The following is a 15,277-nucleotide window of genomic DNA, read 5'->3' on the forward strand; positions in this document are numbered from 1 at the left end:
GTCTCGAAATTACACATTTATTATTCATGCTTGTGTTTAATGCTGGAATATTGATCAAGTATTCTTCTATCTATCTATTAGCGTGGTTCAAAAAATCGTTTTTGCTCCACACAGCTTATTCGATTCCTAACCAGATTATATGCCTTCTTCCAAAATTTGAGCTCATTTGGCTGAAAATTGAGACTGCACCAGCCCTTCAAAGTTTGTATGGAAATTACTATGGGAAAACGATGTTTTTCATTCAATCGCCAAGTGCCATAGTGGGTTAATCGACCCTTGGCTACTCGTTCAGCTACAACTTTGTCGAACATCGCATTCAAATCGGACGCCTCATTAATTAGTTACCGATTTTTATCCAGAATCGAAATCTTTACTCACGATGGTTAGTGGGCATCACTGCACCAAATGAGCTCAACCATAGGCGCCAACTTAGGGGGGCAAGCATAGGTTTGCACCCCCTCCCCCCCCCCCCCCAATAATTGAGGATTTTTCAATTTTCCCATACAAAAAGCAAGCTTTGACACCACCCCCCCAATATTTCGACCAAGTTGGTTCGTCTGAGCTCAACCAAATGAGCTCAAATTTTGGGAGAAGGCATATAATCTAGTTAAGAATCGAATAAGCAGTGTGGAGCAAAAACGATTTTTTGAACCACGCTACTATCTATCTATATGAAGAAGATTGGAATGGTGTTTGTATGTCACGATTCACCAGTAGAACGGATCATCAGATTTACAACATTACCTATTTCATCGTTGCATTCGTGCAGGGCTTCAACGTGTTCGTACGACGAAGCAACGAAGAAGCATAAAATTCATACGTGAAAGCAACGAAAACAGAAAAATTGGAAAGTCCATTTTGCAGGCCATTTCTCTTCAAAACTGCATGTAAAAAAACGCAGTAGGTAGCCAGTACGACGTTTGCCTCGACAGCTAGTTATTGGTCACTGCATGAAAATCTCTACTTCTCATTCACTCTTACAGGAATTTTGTAAGCAACAAGGCCAAGAAACGTCAAAATTCCATACAAAATTAAAATAGTGCAGTGCCCTATAAACAATTTGAAGGATCTTGGAAGAACTTGATTAGAGATAATCTATCACACGGTTATTCAAAACTCCCTGGTTAAATATGTACATAGAAACTATCCAAAACTTCAACGAAAAACTCCAAATCACGATCCTTACTCGCATAATGCTCATGAACCACCTTCAAACATTCTAGCGCTCGTTTCAGCGGCGACTCGTCCATCTTCATCAGCTCTCCGACATCCTCTTCGGATTCCAAAATCTTCTCCACCTCCTGCAGCTGCAAAAATTCACATACAACTTGCGGCATTCCGGATGTCTCTGCAGCCCCCGGAACACGAAATGCCGCGCCCGTTCCATACTATTTATCTGCTTGGACTGCCAGTTGGCCGCGGTGATCCACGCCTTCAGTTTATCCCCGTGGTAGTTCAACATCTTGTACAACGCCCGTGAAGCCTCCGTCTCGAGCTTGTGCTTCTCGCAGTGCCTCAAATAGTGCGTGTACAATCGGTATTCCGCCGGGAACCGGTCCATGGCCCGTTTATACAGCGTTCTAATCCAGTTGAATATGCCACTCTCCACCCGTTGTACACTCGCAGTTTCTTGCGCCGCTCGGCCAACAGCTTCAGCACATCGTTCTTATATACAGTTGATGAAATCCGGCAGCTCCTTAGCCCGGCGTTCCACTTTGTAATCGCATGCTTTTCATCCCCTGGATTTCATTGTCCGTGAACAGCTGCAAGTGCTTTATGAACTCATACTCCTGGATGGATAACTCGCGGCATTTTTCAAATAATTCACTCATTTTCTTTCGCTTTTGAATGCGCAAAACGATGAAATCAGTAACAAATTTTGAAAACGACGTATAATCAATGGTGTAGCATTGATTATACATCGTTTTCAAAATTTGTTACTGAAATTTAACGATAAATCGAAACAAACACGAGAAAATCATGCTAAAACTGTGATTCTGATGATGATAAACACGGTACGGTGCGCATTTTGTTTTGAAATAAAACGTCAGAAGTTTCAACAACAGCTGATCAGAAACTCACCACGTCGATGCGGCCGAACCGTAGGAGAGAAAGGGGTCCGACGAAAATTGTGGTGAAATATTTTTAGGAGATTGTAGGGTTAATCACTACTTCGCAAGTTTTTCATTGTTTTTCAATAGTTAGGGGCTTCAAAAGATATGGGTTCTTTGGGAAAGTTTGCTCAATAAATTAACAGAAAGCCGTAGAGCACATAAAAATTTTCGACGGGAATGGTCTATTGTGTAAGTTGTAATACATATGTTTACTCTGGCATTTCCTCAATCAAAAATCAACATTTCGTTTCAGCTCACCACCCCCGTTTCTGTGGGGGAACGGGGTAGGAACTTGCGTCACGCTAGTGCAACGATTCGGTGCTGGCTGAGACAAAATTGGTAACTGTGACGAAATTTGTCAATAAAAGCATCACATTATCTCCAAAACTTAAGTTAATAAAGACAAATGAGCCCCTCAGACAGTATCTTTTATTTACAAGTATCGAAAAACTGTAAAATACAAAAACAAAAACATTGAATCACCGAAATCCTACGGTAATTCTGAAACGCACATTACCGGACTGTACGGTAATTTTTGACAGCCTTTCGAAAATGCAGTTTACCGGATGTTCGGTACTTGTTTCGATTACCGAACGGATTACCGAACGTTCAGCTGTTGAGAATTCGGTAAAAAATTACCGTATACTGTAAAAAAATCTAAGTGTGTACAAAGTATGTTTACTATAAGTATGAATTCAATAAAATTATAATAACAATTAAAAATTCGAACTTTTTTTTTCTGACGAATATCGAAGACTTGAAAGTATCATCCAACAATTTCATCGGGAATCCAATGCGAAACGCTAATCATTATCCCCGGAATCAGCTAACAATTACAAACAAAATAGTTGCATAATAATACATACAAAGTACTCACCGTCAAAATAAATTTCATTCAACAAGAGGCAACGGGCCAAAACGAAATCCTTATCCGTCTTGATCCCACCGCCGTCGTCGTGTTGAAGAGCACCGTGGTGCGTCGAGTGCAGACGTGATGATGATCGTAGAGAACACACTCAAGAAGGCGACGGACGACGAATCAAAATCCAATCCAAAATCCAGCGAACGTGCCGCCGAGCCGCGCGGGAAGATGAAAGAAGAGCGCAGCACCGCGCCGCGACGGCGATTCAGTAATGTGCACACGCGTCCCGCTATTTGTATGCGTGCGCCCGCGCGCGTACCTATGCTCTGTCGTCCGACTGCTCCGCACGATCTACACACCTTTTATGCTGCGCCAGCAGAACCACTATCGAGGACGACTACGAACCGATCCACAAGCATCAGCACAAAACGGGCAACGCAAGAAACTCGTTTCGCTTGCTGTCGTGATTCCGATTGCCTTGTTGGTGTTGGTGTCCGCTGATGAGTGTCAAAACCAGTAGCACTTTTCAAAATAATGGCATTATTCCGCGCATTCCGAGCTCACCGGGAACCAGAATCCGACTTTTCTCACACTTCCCACCTCGGAAAATCTTCCCCAACCAAATTTTCACTCTTTCCACCGCTTTCCGAACTCCCTCCAGCACCGAAATTCCACTTGTTGCTTCCGAATTTGACGCGGGGGAAACTGGAAGCCTTTCCGTGTTTTATGTTTGATCACTGGTGTGCGAACCAACGAAGCGCTGCTTCTGGGCTGGAACACTTCCTCTCGGTTTTAGAGCCCCAACACTGCCGCGACACCGCAGGATAGCAACGTCGACCGCTGACCGGATCCTTCCGCGTGCTGTTCCGACCGCCTTCCGAACGATATTGTACAATAATTACGGGGAATTTTCGCACGAATCACGGCGAACGAAAGATTCTTGTTGCACGATTTTTTACTAAAATGGCGACCTTCAATGACATCGGCCGAGGATGCGGTAGACTGGACGCGGATTGTTTTTGGACAGTAGTTGTGCGATGTTTTTTCGGGGACTGCCGCAGCGGCCAAATTATTTTGAGCAACATTTCAAAAGAACGTATCCACTTAACCGCGATCGGCAATGGCGGCGGCGGGAATCAGTGGGGTGACACAGCTGTCAAACTCGGTACATCGCCGCTCCACCATAGACTAATTTCAAGACCTCGATGTACCAAAGAAAACGATCAAATTTTCGGTGACCAGTCCGGTACCCAATAAATATTCATAACCGTGTATTTTTTTTCCGTGTAATTTGCCTTTTGTGTAAATTTTATTTAGCGTGTTACACTGATCTGACAGCTCTGACAGTAAGGGACTAAACATAAATTACGTAAAGTGAGTACCGAGGATTGTTCACAATCTGCGAACTTGACTGCGGAAAAAATTGCGACCATGACGCCGCTGGCTCCACCCATCACGCTAAGATCAGTTTACAAGGGGTTGGTCATTCAGCACACTTCATTTGTGCCGTGATTTTTGAGCGTGTGCCAATATGTGCCTAAACTGTGCCGGTTATTTTTCAGTGTGTGCCGAAGTGTGCCGAACGTGCCGGAGGTGTGCCGAATGTGCCCAGTGGAATATTTTCTTAGAATGTTTTTGCGCTAATTATAATCCTGTCTATTTTTGGCGAATGTTATTGGTCTAGTCGGTGTTTTCCGAAAAAATTCCACCCAGAACACTTGTCTAGAATCTGTATGAAGGGATTTTTTGCAATCGTAAGTATAAGGCTGCGGCCAGAGTGGACGCGTCACGCGGCGCGACGCGGTGCGGCGCGTTTTTCACGCGGTTTCCAACGCGGCTTGATAGCCAGAGTGAACGCGGTGCAACGCGTCGGTGCAACGCGTGTTCGTAAAGTAAACTGAAAAGTTTTCATAATTTCCGTTACCTTTGCACATGAGTACATGTTATCTGATGAAAAATTTCCAAGAGATATGTGATTATTGTGCGCAACCTTAAATTAAAAATAAATCATTTATCTAAATTTACACTCAAATGCTATTTACTTCAGATAATTCAGAAGAGATATACATTTGGGACAATGGTAACTCCCTAACCTCAAAACTACCCGTCCTACAGGTACAAATTTTGAAATTTTATGAACAAGTGAGCTTGTAGTCAGAGTTACCACAGGTTGCATACGTAAAAAATGGCGCCCCTTGGTTTATTTTTAAACAGCAAGTCAATGGAACAAGTTTGTTAACTCAAAAATAGTGTATTTTTATTTTGAAACTATTTTTTAAGCTTACACCCTAGTAGAATACTTTGAGATAGTAAAATAAACGAGAGGGTATCAACCCTTTTTGTGCATGAAACATGGGTAGAACTAATGTGAAAGCTCTGCTTGTAATGGGTGTAGAATGACAGAGATTTCGATTATTTCCGTTAAGTCTTTAGTCATAAATTTGAAGAAATTACTGATTTTGTTTCGCATAATAGGTGAAAAGTGAGGTTACGAGACGCCACCGTATAATAAACATGTGGTATTATTCATGTTAATATTTTTTATATTCACATTTGAATACATTTGAAAAACAATTTCGTAAAATTAACGTCATGGTTTGGTAAAAACGGACGAAATCCACACAAAAATACAAAATTCTCCGCGCGAACCGCGTGACTTCCGCATCAAAAACAGTGCATGCACTGTTTTGTCGTGCGTCGCGCGGCTAAACGCTTTCCGCTTCGCATCGTTCCGAGCGCACTCTGGCATGTGATGATTGTTTTCCTTGTATTCCAATGAACGGAGTTTGTGGAATTTGTCACCACCCTATTTAGCAACACTGTTTGATTTCTGTGTGCTTTAAGCTAGAATCAATAAATTTATTTTAACACATTTTTTCAAGATGCTACAATTATGCTACTTACAAATTTGGTGACTCAAATCAACGTACTGAAGGACGACGACGTGATCTTCCCGAATTAATTCCCGTTTCTATAATTCAACATAGTTCATTATTTCCATACATGAATCTGCACTACTGAATCTTACCGACAACGATCTGTTTAGAAATGTTATTCAAGTACACTTCCAGTAGATTACTGTTAGATTTATAACTGTAAATATGCTATGTTAGAAATATCTCATTTTATAAGTATAATATATTTTACCATTAGGTGAATTCAAACAAGAGATTTTGTAACAATATTCACGTTATGGAGTAGATAACTATGGTGCTTGATCAATCATCTAGTTTTTGCCAACTCATGATCACTGACAATCTTCATTGCTTCACTCAAACGATTGTCACCGACGAACCATGGGTATGACTACAATCGGCAACGTTGCCGCAACGAAGGGGGTTGTCGGCACATACCCCTCCCCGTAAACCTAGTTGTGGATCCGGAACTCTAGGCGTATCTGATCTAGGTTTACCCTTGTCCAAGACATCCAGTACAGCTAGATTGACGACTGCTCTTCGGATGACCCCCGTAGACGTTTGCACTAACGCCTGTCGTACTCTACCATCTCGCCCAGCGTAGACTTCCGTGACTCGTCCTCGAACCCACTGGTTTTTCAGCTTCCCGTTGACGACAAATACTAAGTCTCCAACCTCGATGTCCTTCACGTCCTGAAACCATTTGCATCTTCGCGTGATGACAGGAAGGTACTCTTTTAGCCATCGGTTCCAGAATTCGTGGGTAATGTATCTGGCTAGCTTCCAGCTGCTTCGAAGTGTTGAGCGACAATCTACTGCTTCTAAAGGAAGGAATTTGGAACCAGACGAGTTACCCAGCAGAAAATGATTGGGCGTCAGAGCCTCATCGTCTGCAGATTCGAGCGGAACGTAGGTTAGCGGTCTGGAGTTAATCATTGCTTCCACTTCTAGCAGAATCGTTTCCAGCGTTTCTTCGTCCGGTCTACGTGGTCCTTCTATTATCGCTCCGATTGCCACCTTGACTGATCGAACGAGTCTCTCCCACACCCCACCCATGTGCGGCGTTGCAGGAGGGATGAACTTCCACACTGTCTGCGGTGTTGTAAACTTCTCTACCATGGCCTTCCTCGTTGTCTCGGAGAGTCTCTGTAGTTCGTTACTTGTTCCTTGGAAACACGTGGCATTGTCGGTCCAGAATTCTCTCGGAAGACCACGACGAGAGACGAAACGTTGTACCGCCATGATACAGGACTCTGTGCTCAAAGAGTACACCACTTCCAAGTGAATAGCCCTGGTGGTCAGGCAGGTAAACAGTGCCACCCAACGTTTAACATTGCTTCGGCCTACCTTGACCAGAACTGGGCCGAAGTAGTCTAGCCCTGTGGACGCGAACGGTTGAACGAAGGCAGTCAACCGTATTTCTGGGAGCGGTGCCATCGCTGGTGGTTTTGGGGCCGCCTTTGCAATGCGACACCATGCGCAGTTCTTCGCAACTTGATCGACCAGTCGTCTCAATGTCGGGATGTCAAAGCGTTGGCGAATTTCATTCACGATTGTCTCTCGATTGGCGTGACGAAATCGACGATGGTACCAATCGACAATCAGAAACGTGATTATGTGCTGTTTTGGTAGAATTACTGGATATTTTGCTTCCAACGGTGTGTACGGTGCGGCTCCGATTCGGCCACGACTGCGCAAGACTCCTCTCTCATCAATGTATGGCCACTTGGTGTAGATACCGCTGGACTTCTCTACTACGTTGTGACGGAGTTCGGGGGGACCGTGCGATTTCATAAGAGTTGCAACTTCATTAGGGTATGCTTCGGTTTGTGCGGTTTTCCAGAGAAGTTCTTCGGCGTGCTGCAGTTCGGCACTAGTTAGTACTCCGAGCTCTAGAGTATAACCACTCTTCTTCCGCTTGACGTTGTCAGGAAACCGTAGTGTGTAGGCCACTGAGCGGTGTAGTTTTGCCCATGAATTGAAGCGAGAAAAATCAAAGATTGGATCGAAGTGAGCGAAGTTAAAGTGGACAGTCCGCAGTTCTTCTGACGTTGGCGTAATCTGCCGTTGTTTCGGCCAGCTATCTTCGGTATCGCGAAGAAAGTTTGGTCCTTGAAACCAAGGACTATCCATTGCTAAGTGTGGTCCGGCACCCCACTTGGTAGCTAAGTCGGCTACGTTAAGCTTCGTCGGCACCCATTTCCATTCAGTTTGCTCCGTTGAACTTAGGATTTCGCCGACACGGACAGCGACGAATTTGTGGAAACGCCTGTGATCCTTGGAGCGAATCCACGCAAGGACTGTTCCAGAATCGGTCCAGCAATATCGACGATGAATTGAAAACTCGTGCTGGTTCTGTATGGTCTCCAGCAGGCGTATTCCTAGGATGGCCGCCTTCAGTTCGAGTCTAGGGATCGAGATTGTTTTCAAGGGAGCTACTTTGGTCTTTGCGCCGACAAGTGCCACTTGTACGCCGCTTTCAGTTTCTAATCGGAAATACGCAACAGAGGCGTATGCCGACTCGCTAGCATCGACGAACAGGTGAAGCTGAAGCCTGTCAAGACTTGATGGAAAGGGCGCGGGAAAATAGCACCGAGGAATGCGAATTTGGACCAGTTGATTAAAGAGACTCGACCATCGCTGCCACCGGCCTGTAATGTCGTCGGGAATCTGTTGATCCCACTCCGTTCCTTTCGCCCACACATCCTGCAGCAAGATTTTACCGTGCACGAGAAAAAACGAGATGAACCCGAGGGGATCGAACAAGCTCATCACCACTCTTGCGATTTCACGTTTGGTGGGAACGTGGTTTTCGGCAAGTATGTACTGCAGGTCTTCTCGCAGGCCTAAAGCGTACACAAACACATCTTCGTGAGGAATCCACTGCATGCCCAGCACTGATTCTGACTTCTCTCCTCGCTCCAAGTCCAAACTTTTTGGCTCGCAGTCCGAACTTGCTCCGATTCCCTCCAGAACTTTCGCTTCGTTGGATGAGAAGTGCCGCAGTGTAAATCCACCCTTGGAATGCACAAGCTTCACCTCGTTGACTACCGAAATCGCTTCCTGGACGGTCTCAAAGCTATCCAAGTAGTCGTCCACATAGTGTTTGTTCATGACTGCAGCTGCTGCTCGCGGATACTCCCCAGAATGTTCCTCGGCGTTGAGGTTCTTTATGTACTGTGCAGAGGCCGGAGAGCACGTGGAGCCAAATGTTGCGACGTCCATCACGTACACATCAGGGTGATCCGCTGGGCTGTTGCGGAACAGGAATCGTTGGGACTGGTTGTCGGGAGTGCGTATCCTTATTTGATGGAACATCTCCATTATGTCCCCACAAACGGCGATGGGGAATTGGCGAAACTGGCTAAGAACCTTCGGAAGAGGCGTTAGCAAATCGGGACCCTTGAGTAACTTGGAGTTGAAGGACACGTTGCCCACCTTCGCCGCAGCATCCCAGATAAGACGTACTTTCCCAGGCTTCCTCGGAGTAGTAACAGCTCCTAGGGGTAGGTACCACACCCGTTCTGCATCGACTGAAGTCAATTCGGATAGACTAGCTTTGTGCGCGTACCCCTTATGCACATATTCCACGATTTGTTCTCGCACACGACGCTCCAGCTCCGGTTTGCTGACAAGTTTCCGCTCCAGCGCTTCCAAACGACGTACGGCCATGGGGTAGCTGTCAGGAAAACTGGGGTTATCGGTTCTCCACAACAGTCCGGTTTCATAGCCGGATCCGACCGGCACCCGTCGTGTCGTATCCGTCAGGAGCTTTTGGGCTCGCTTCTCTTCCTCGGATTCCGGAATACTACTTGTCCCCGATACGCCCACATTCTCCAAGGTGAAATAATCACGAAGCTGCTCGTTTAGCTCGCGATCAGCGTCCGAAACTGCACCGACATGGAAGCTAACGATGGCCGTACGAAATGGTTGACCAGGAATGCAGCCATAGATGCTCCAACCCAGCCTACACTTTGCACCGATTGGATCTCTTGGTCCCCCTTCACGCAGCTTCAACGGAACACACAACCGTAGATTGTCCAGCCCTATCAACAACTTGGGTTGGACGAGCTCGTAGTCTTCTAGCGGAAGACCACGCAGGTGAGGAAATCGTTTCGCCAAATCTCCATATTTGAGCGATTGTGAGGGTAGGACAAGCTGACTGACCGTGCGAGCATCAATCAACTTATGCCGGGCGGTACTACCTTTGCCGCAGATCTCAAGCTGTACGCGCTGTGATGTGGGTTCTTTTCGCTTCACGTTCCCGGTCCACTGAAGGGTTAGTGGTTCTAGCTGACCATTGGCCCCAAGCTGCTTCGCAACGGACTCCTCCAGTAGAGTGTAGGAAGAACCCTCATCGATGAAGGCGAAAATTGTTTTAGAGAAACCGTCGCTGAAGAGAACGACTGGAACGATGCGGAAGAGCGGCCACTTGCAATCCTCTGACGACACGTGGCTCGCAGACATTCCTACATTTTCGGGCAACGGAGAGGAGGTGTGGAGAAGAGTATTGTGCCTTTGGCGACACCCTTGAATGCCACACCCATTCCAAGAGCGGCACGGCCACTTGCCGTGGCTGTTCAGGCATGTGCGACACAGCCCCTCCTGCTGAACGAGTTTCCAGCGTTCGTCCACTGTCGCACTCTTGAACTGGTGACATTCTGCAACTCGATGCCCAGTCCGGCCGCACGCTACGCAGGGCTTGCTATTCTTAGCGCTGGTGCCGACGGATGGCCCACCAGAAGCTGCAGGGTTTCGTTCAGTAGCATGGGTATAAACGATCCCGATGTCTCTGGATTTACGCTTATCGCCTCTCGATGTAACTTCCAGTGTCGGAAGCTCGAATGACACTTCGCTCGCTGCCATCACTAATCCCGACATGAAATCCGCAAAAGTTTCCAACGTTGCTAGTTGGTTCTTGTTCTTGTAGATGGCCCAATCCAATCGCAGGGATCCAGGCAGCTTTTCCACGAGCTCCTGCATCAATGCCGGGTTCGAAAGATGATTCAACTGCTCGGCGGCCTTCAGGTGATCCACCAGATTCTGTACCGAGAGTCCAAACTGGATCAGCGTCTCCAGTCGATCATGTCTGGGCGCAGGAACTTGCTGAATCTTGTTTAGTAGCGACCGGATAAGAAGCTCTGGTCTTCCATAAAGTATGCGCAGGGTCTTGATGACGTGCGGCACACTTGCTGGTAGCAGCAGCCGGCTGCGTACGGACTCCAAGGCGTTACCCTTCAAACACCGCTGCAGGCGGACCAGATTCTCCGCATCCGAATAGCCACAGGTGGCAGTGGACTGTTCGAAGTTGGTGATAAAAATCGGCCAATCCTCAGGATTTCCTCCGAATGTAGGAAGATCCTTACCAAGAACCTGCCGCGCGGCAATTTGAACTTGTGAGAGTGTATGCGGATTATGTGTAGTCGCTGGATCGGAACCATTTCGCATCTCTGGAGCTGCTGCATGCAAGAATCGCGGAGAATTCGGCGAAATTGAAAGCGCGCTGAGATCGGGAATCTGAGATGTTGGGTTGACTGGTGCATCCAGTGGGTCCTGATCGACAGACTGTATATCGTCGTTGTCGTCGCCCTCCGGTGGTCCTTGCAATCCTCCAACATTCTTCTGCGAACTTAGCCACTTGTTTACCTTGTCGTTTGAATCCGGAATTGAACCGCTTCTGCTGCTCATCGACGCTGCATGTCGGATGATGGCTTGACGTTTCTCCAAGGACTCCTTGCGAACCTGCATCTGCTTCCGTTTCATTTCCAGCTCCTCCTGCAGCTTCCGGTCACGGAGGAAACTTTCCTCCTCTGCAAGGCGACGTCTTTCCGCAAGCTTACGCTCTTCTTCAAGTAACTGTCGCTTCTTGATCTCCTCCTGCTCCTGAAGCTCCATCTCCATCAAGCGCTGTTCTTCCTCAACCAGCTTCAATTCTTCCTCCAATAACTTTGCCCGAACGCTGGAGCTCACACTTTTCGGCGGGTCAGGAACCACTTTACCCTTTTTCGAATGCGCTTTAGAACTCGCCTTCGAACCTTTCGATTTACGCTTTTCCTCGCCCGGAGCGAGAAGGGCACCTCCGCCGGACGTTCCCTGCTTGGCCGAACACTGCTTACAGACATACCTGACGTTCGGTTGTTTCACCTCACCGCCAACTCCAGCGCATCCGAAGTGCTCCCACCGTCGGCAGACACCGCACTGGACCATTTCGCTCTCTGCTGCATCGGGCCGGTCACAGGATTGGCAGTTCCGAGGGGTCGTGAGGGGCTGGGGTACACGATTATCCATCCTAGTTACCGCAAATTTCTTAAAGAATGTGGAATTTGTCACCACCCTATTTAGCAACACTGTTTGATTTCTGTGTGCTTTAAGCTAGAATCAATAAATTTATTTTAACACATTTTTTCAAGATGCTACAATTATGCTACTTACAAATTTGGTGACTCAAATCAACGTACTGAAGGACGACGACGTGATCTTCCCGAATTAATTCCCGTTTCTATAATTCAACATAGTTCATTATTTCCATACATGAATCTGCACTACTGAATCTTACCGACAACGATCTGTTTAGAAATGTTATTCAAGTACACTTCCAGTAGATTACTGTTAGATTTATAACTGTAAATATGCTATGTTAGAAATATCTCATTTTATAAGTATAATATATTTTACCATTAGGTGAATTCAAACAAGAGATTTTGTAACAATATTCACGTTATGGAGTAGATAACTATGGTGCTTGATCAATCATCTAGTTTTTGCCAACTCATGATCACTGACAATCTTCATTGCTTCACTCAAACGATTGTCACCGACGAACCATGGGTATGACTACAATCGGCAACGTTGCCGCAACGAAGGGGGTTGTCGGCACAGAGTTCTGCCGCGCGTCGACGCGCGACCTGTCAAATGCCGCATTGCACCGCGCCGCGCCGCGTGACGCGTCCACTCTGACCGGCACCTAATGACAGTTTGATTCCATACCGCAAAGTTGGATTTCTATGTTGTGCCCATGTGTGCCGGCATGTGTGCCGAGATGTGCCGGCATGTGTGCTGGGCACAATTTGCCGAATGACCAACCCCTTGATCAGTTTACCTTTTTTCCAAAAAGTGCACAACCGCAAATATGCGTAAATGATACTCAAATATAGGTAAAACAAAACTCAAATATGGGTAATGTGGACCAAAATATGAGTAATTGTAACCCAAATATGGGTTAATATTACCTATAAAAGCGGTTGTGCAATTTTTCAAAATATGAGTTTTATTTACCCATATTTGCGTAAAGTTTACACAAATTTGAATAAAATTTACCCATATTTTAGAAAAATAGGTAAACTGATCTTAGCGTGATCATCGTTTTTGGTACGGCGCGTTTTGGTACCCACTTTCCGCTCGGTTTACCCTAACTTGCTCCTGATTTTCGGATGTGTGGCTCGTGTGTTGCTAGTGGGTAATTCTCGCTGGCCCACTATTTACACCTTGTCTTCAAAAATGTTTAAGGTACCGATTTTCTGAAAGCCCTCGCTAAAACAGTAACAAAAATGCATTTGGTTACTCAAATTGATGGACCCCCCGTTAGTTTGAGCCACAACAATTTTGCAGACCCCTCGATTTTTGTCAAATGGTGGCTCACTTAAACCCAAGGTGTAAATAGTGGGCCGGTCTCAGCGAGAATTACCCTAGTGCTTGTTTCGGAAATTACAAGTTTCAAACGAAATCGTTGTTTTCGATGATTGTTTCTCTTTCTTTATCACTTTACACGATATAATATGCAGCAGCGAAGCAGTGTCGATGTTTTCAGTGCATTTTTTTCGTGAATTAAGCAATCAAAACAAAAACATTGGACGCCATGTTGAATTGAATGTTGGGTTGATGATTCTGGCCCTTCTTCATCCCCCTGGGAATATCCAATCGGTTCGGAATTTGACGTTTCTTGGGGGAAAGTCAAAACAGTTTCATTCTCCTCCTCACCAGGCTTGATAATCCTCCTCGAAATCAAAAGAGTTTTGCAACATGCTCTAGCGTGGTGTTTTGCTTTTGCCTCGTCGCGAGGGAGCGAACGAACCTTAAACAGAGAGGCAATAAAAACTGAGCGAGGAAGAGGGGAACGAAAAAAGAGCCGATGATTATTTCGGGTTTTTGAGTGCGATTTTCGCCTCGAGAGTCTTTCTTTGTATGGGAGTGGAACTCGCGAGAGCTTTTTGAGTGTGAGTGGACGTGAGAAACACAACAAGAAATTATGAGTGTTGGACGAACTCCTGGCTGCGCGGCAAGCTCGCACTCGCTGCAGTTGAGGATTTGCGTTGTGATTTCTGAGTTTTATTTTCACTCCTCAGAAAATCGCCGAAATCGCTTCCTCATTTTCTCGCGAGGGAGTTTCTGTCAAGCCTGCTCCTCACCCCTTCACTCACCCTAGGATAGGATACGTCACGTAGTCAGCCAATTTGAGACCAATTTGCTGTCACACGGAGACCAGTCGCTGATTGGTTGAAATTGGTATAAATACGTTTTTCTGCGATCAGATCGCTTTGTTGTTGGCTTGGCCGTGCTGCTAGTTTGAAGGTTTGGCATTTGACAAGGGGTATGCAATTAATTTACGGGATTAAATACTTACCGGAACCCAAGCCGGAACCGCTAATCCGTTACATCCGGCAGAGTAGACCAATTTGGGTTTCATCCGCTTCGATTGTATACAAAACTGGCGTTGAAGTCAATATCAAAACAAAACGACGATGAGGGAATTTCTGAAGTGTTGTCAGTAATTAAAAAAAATGACGTCTATCACATCAATGTCAAAAACGTTATTGCACAAAGAAACACCCAAAAACACCCGATTAGCACACTTCAATACCTTCTAGGATGTCAAGAGTCTCCAACCTCTTGGTTCTAGCTTAGATGTCTGTTCTCTGTGTTGTCAAGGGGGGTGACATATCATTTTATAACCCAGGAAATCCGCATTTATCCGTTCCTAACCGTCCCCAACCGCTGCTAACTGAGCAGCAGCTGGACGTGATCAACGACGGTTGGTAACGGATAAAATTTAATGCGGATTTTTTTCAATTTGCAAAGGAAGTGTCAGTCCCCTCTGGTTGCAAGAAGCATTATTGTCTATCCGGTTGGAATCAAGACCGACATTCAATCAAAAATTGCCATTTTCTTGGTCCACAAGTTTCGCAACTGTTTCGCATCTAGTGCGCTGTGTTGCTGACAACAACGGGAAGGATGCGCACTACATTTGACATGATTAAAAAACGTCGCGAGTTGGGTCGCGTCGCGACTTGATTGTGCGAAGTCCGGTTTGGTGGCGGCCCGACAATACAGTTGAAGCACAGAGAACAGACATCCAGGCTAGAACAAATTTCATTCGGGAAGTTGTGTAA

The 15,277-nt window shown here is 46.0% G+C and overlaps 1 protein-coding gene across 1 annotated transcript; it reads right to left on the minus strand.

Annotated features, from left to right (window-relative positions):
• Window positions 1-6,248: 6,248 nt before the first annotated feature.
• LOC134290872 (uncharacterized) lies at window positions 6,249-12,179 on the minus strand. The gene has a single exon (XM_062858086.1). It carries the CDS (start codon window positions 12,177-12,179, stop codon window positions 6,249-6,251), a length of 5,931 nt encoding a protein of 1,976 aa, XP_062714070.1.
• Window positions 12,180-15,277: the final 3,098 nt, after the last annotated feature.

Source organism: Aedes albopictus, chromosome 3 (assembly GCF_035046485.1).
Source record: "Aedes albopictus strain Foshan chromosome 3, AalbF5, whole genome shotgun sequence".
NCBI lineage: Eukaryota > Metazoa > Arthropoda > Insecta > Diptera > Culicidae > Aedes > Aedes albopictus.

Coding starts and splice junctions, on each gene's coding strand:
- LOC134290872 (XM_062858086.1), bottom strand. CDS start 12,179: ATGGATAATCGTGTACCCCAGCCCCTCACGACCCCTCGGAACTGCCAA.